Source organism: Acinonyx jubatus, chromosome B4 (genome assembly GCF_027475565.1).
Source record: "Acinonyx jubatus isolate Ajub_Pintada_27869175 chromosome B4, VMU_Ajub_asm_v1.0, whole genome shotgun sequence".
Taxonomy (NCBI): Eukaryota; Metazoa; Chordata; class Mammalia; order Carnivora; family Felidae; genus Acinonyx; species Acinonyx jubatus.
The window spans coordinates 128,521,291-128,525,500 of NC_069387.1; the positions used below are offsets into that span (position 1 = coordinate 128,521,291).

General features: G+C 58.5%; 1 protein-coding gene across 3 annotated transcripts in view; it reads right to left on the reverse strand.

The window, feature by feature from the left end:
- The window catches only part of TST (thiosulfate sulfurtransferase), a 12,731-nt gene continuing 8,521 nt past the window's right edge, over positions 1-4,210 (reverse strand). For 2 of the 3 annotated variants that reach the window (XM_053226754.1, XM_053226753.1), the window contains 2 exons: positions 1,979-2,422; positions 325-462 (listed from right to left, as the gene is read on the reverse strand). In XM_053226754.1, the coding sequence (XP_053082729.1) occupies positions 2,022-2,422 (401 nt within the window). In that variant the 3' untranslated portion in view covers positions 325-462; positions 1,979-2,021. Of the gene's footprint in view, positions 463-1,978; positions 2,423-4,210 lie in introns of all 3 variants that reach the window. The other variant, XM_027070838.2, reaches the window with a different exon arrangement.

Sequence of the window (4,210 nt, forward strand, 5' to 3'; positions counted from 1 at the left end):
TCCTCAGAAAAAGCGGTTTATTCCAGTGTCTGGGAGGAAAGGAGAGCTTTGCCTGGCAGCTCTCAAACCTAGTCGGTCTCCTTTGCCGACGAGGTATGCGCTGTGTGTCAGACTGCGGTCACTGAACAGACGGGAGCTTCTGGCCACTGAGGAGGCCCACCGCTCAGGCCTTCCCGCGCTGCCACTGGGACACGCGGGTCTCCGGGGGGGCCCGGTGGAACCACTCGAACCAGGAGCCGTCGTAGACGGCCACGTCGGGCTTGCCGCAGAGGTAGGCGGCCAGGGCAATGTGGCAGGCGGTGACTCCCTTCCGGCAGGTGGCAATGAGGGGCTGGGCCAGATTCACCTTCTTGGCCTCGAACAGAGCACGCAGCTCCTCTGGGCTCTTCTCGAAGCCGTCCTCGGTCAAGAAGTCCACGAACGGCATGTTGACTGAGCCTCGGATGTGGCCCGGATCCAGTCCTGGGCGCAGCAGAAGGCAAAGGGGGGGAAGGACAGGGTTAAGGGCGGCCTGGGGGCCCAAACCCGCTGAGGCTATAAGGATAGGAGCTACACGAAGGAACGTAAGACCTTTGCCCTTCTTGGAGCTCAATTTCCTCCTGGCCCAACCTACAGTCAATGCTTGAGACAGAAGCCAAAGGGCGCTCTCCCCCCAAACCCTGCCTTGAAGCAGGGATGTCCGAAGTCATACTTGCTTGAGGGGACAGGGGTGAGTCTCACCTCTGCCGCTCACCAACCTTTACGCTACTGTTTTACCTCGGACAACACTTCACTTCTCTGAATCGGTTTGCTCTTCTGTAAAATGGGCCCAATGGCACACAGCTGTCTCCTAGGGTTGCTGAGAAGCGAATGCTACGAGCTGTGCTGATGGCGAAGAACACAGAGGTGGGAGAGATGGGCCGGCTCTCGGGGAGATCACAGCCAGGCGGGGAAGACAGACGCTAAACGGATAACCCCGTGATTCGTTACATGTAATGTCGCTCCATTTTACAGATGAATATGCTGAGGCTTGGCCACGTGGAATGGCTCAGCTGAGGCCACACAGAGAGGCAAAGGCAGACCCGGGATTCCACCGGGTCCCCTGAGGTTCCCGTTAAGCACCAGTATGGGAAGCACATGTGACCTGGTGCTAGACGTACACTTGAATCCCAGCTCTGCCACTTACCAGCAGGGTGACCCCTTAAGTGTCACTTCTCTGGGCCCCAGTTTCCCCCAGGGCTTGAACGGGAATGAGAGTACTCACGGGCAGGGGCTGTTGTCAGGGGTAAGGCCCTGACTACTGAGGCCGGCCCACCCACCCTCAGAGGCCGATGCTCTCGCCACCTCACCACCTCCCTTGGGGGCAGGTGAGGACAGCGAGGGGTGGTCCCTGCAGGGCTGTCCTAGCAACGCTGAGAGGCTTGGCTAGGAGCAGAGTGGGAGGTTTGAGCTGGTCGAGGTCCCTTCCGGAACAGTCTCCCCTCCCAGTGAGTCTGAGACCAAATGTGGTTTCAGAATAGCCAGCAAGTGGGGCAAAGGGATCTGGGCGGAGGCCTTGGTCCCACCCTTAGCGTGCCAAAGGTCACTCCTCTCTTCCTCAAGCACCCCACACCTTGGCAGTCTTTGGATGCTGGGAGCGGGGCCCAAGGCAGGTCTGGGCGCCTCTTGGAGCTCCCTTTCCTCCAAAATCCCCCACCCCACCCCCTTAACCTGGACCGTGGGACAGAGCAGGACCAAGGTGGGCAGCAGGGGGAGGGAGGGGACTGGACGAAGACACACACTGGGGCAGGGTGCAGCCAGGAGGCCCTGCATCCCTAAGCCTCAGCCTCCCCACCCGTGAAATGGACAGATAACCCCGCCTACGTCACAGGCCTATGGGGAAGATTAGCCACTGTAGGCAGAAGCCCCTAGTGACCCTGGGCACACAGTAGGTGCACAGTCATGCCAGCAATGCCCCAACCCCCATCCCCTGAAGCCAAAGAAGATTCCAAAAATTCACCGGCATGAGTCAGGGGTTCCTTTGACTGAATAGAGGTCTCCACTTATACATTCCGGGGAGTCTTTCCTGTGGGAATTTTATCTTTTCGTCTGGAAATTTTCATCGGAGGCTGGACGCCTGCCGCCCCTACCAGGGAGAAGCCAATGGATCTGTTGGCTTCAAGGGCCTCCCGTGCCAAGAAATCCAACTTAGAAATCTTTGGGCATCCAGGCAGTGGGCCGAACGAAGTGCATTTCAAAGCGCGAGTGTCTGTGGAGTTCTGAATGCCGTCTTGTTTCTTTCCTCTGGTCCCCGATGCCAACAGCGCCCCTGCTTTCTTGGTTGCATAAAAGGCACCTCTTGGGAGTAGAGAAGTCTGGGGGTTTCCGTGACTCTGGCTTCCCAAACTGGGCCAGCCCCAGGAGGCGGGGGTCCCCCTCGTCTCTGCCAGCGAGGGCTCAGGGCCTGTCCGAGGAATTTAAATGAGCAGGTGCTGACCGCCTGTGCATGGCAAGGGCCGGGACGAACCCAGCCCAGAGAGCCTTGGAGAACAGCCGGCAGAAGGACCCAGAGGCAGGGGCCTTTTCTCCTAAGCCTAGCTTCCACTGCAGGCCCGTGGCTTTCCTCCCCCCAGCGGGCCTGCCGCCAGGCCGACACCTCTGGCCCCAGGCGTCAGGCAGTGGGTTCGCTCCAGAACTTCCCGAACCCTCACAAAGCCAGGAGATGATGGGGAGCCCAGGCTCAGAGAGGTGAGGTGGCTTGCCTCAGGACACACAGGCCTGTGGAGTCAGGCGGGTCCGACTCTAAAAACCTGTGTTCTGGGACCACCCTGAACCTTTCTTGGAAAAGGAGAGGAGGCAGGGGGAAAGGTGAGATGACCCCTCATATTCCTCAGCTGCTCAGAGGCCTGGGACTTTGGGTTCCACCTTTGGCCAGGAGGAGGCCAGTCACTGGGGGAGGCCATCGAGAGGGTGTGACCGCTGGTTGCCCCACGAGCTGGACCCTGGCCCTCGGACGCCCCTCGTCCCCACCCCTGCGCTGGGAATGTGCATTCTGCTTGCCTTCCTTGCTCCCAGAAGCTGCCCCAAGGACATGGCCTGGAGACAGTCATGTGGCGTTGAGACCAACTGCATGACGTGTATAGGACTCAACCCAGTCAAGGCCTCCGTATAAACTTTTAAGGCTTGGCAGGTGCATGCAGAAATCTACTCATCTTGCGGCCGGTCAAGACAAGCCTTGTAAGTAAGTTCCCTTGCTTCTTAAACCTGCCACCCACATATCTGGAGCCGTCTGCCCCTTTCTTCAGTCTCCCCCTGCTCTCCGCATCTGGGGCTGGTTTCGGATTACCCCGGGACCCTCCCGAGGAGGCCGTAAACTAAAAGCTGGCAAGCCGGCCAGGAGACTGAAGAAACGGGCCTTGGGAAAAGGCAATGGCAAAGAGGCATCGGCGGGGGAGACCCTACGTTGGGCCACGACCTCTATGGGGGGAGGGGGTGGCGTGAACGTTGGGTACTCGCGGACCTCGGCACGGGTACAGGGAGGTCCCGAAAACACCTGCTGCCTTAATGCGCTCGCTTGAGGGGCTATGCACAGAGAAATGAAACGGATGGTTGTCACAGTGCACTGGCCTCCATTGCGGCCAGTTCGTCCGGACACTGAGGCCCAGCTAGAGGCTGAAAGTCAAGTTGGAAAGTGGGAAGAGCTGAGGTTTGAGAAGGACGAGCGGACGTCTCCTACCCTGCCGGCTTTGGGGCCGGCAGCCAAGGTGGGAGAGCAGGGCAGTCCGTCGGAGGTGTTAGCGTGCCCTTGTGCAAGGTGAGGAAGGCATGAGATGCTGTGGATTGAGATTCAGGAGCCTGTGACAAAGCCTGATGAGGGCGCTGAGAGGGGAATCCTTGAGCAAGCGACCAGAATCGAGGATGTTGCGGTGGAGGAGAAAGTGGAAATGCCCCCATGCCTTCCCACCCCGAATGCAAAGCAGAATCTTAAATAGCAGTTGTGGGGCGCCTGGGTGGGTCAGTCGGTTAAGCGTCTGACTCTTGACTTCGGCTCAGGTCACGATCTCCAGGTTCATGAGTTCAAGCCCCATGTCTGGCTCTGTGCTGACAGCGCGGAGCCTGCTTGGGATTCTCTCTCTCCCTCTCTCCCGGCCCCTCCCCTGCTTGCTCTCTCTCTCTCTCAAAAATAGAGAAATAAGCATTTTTAAATTAATTAATTAATTAATTAATTAATTAATAGCAATTGCCCCCAAAC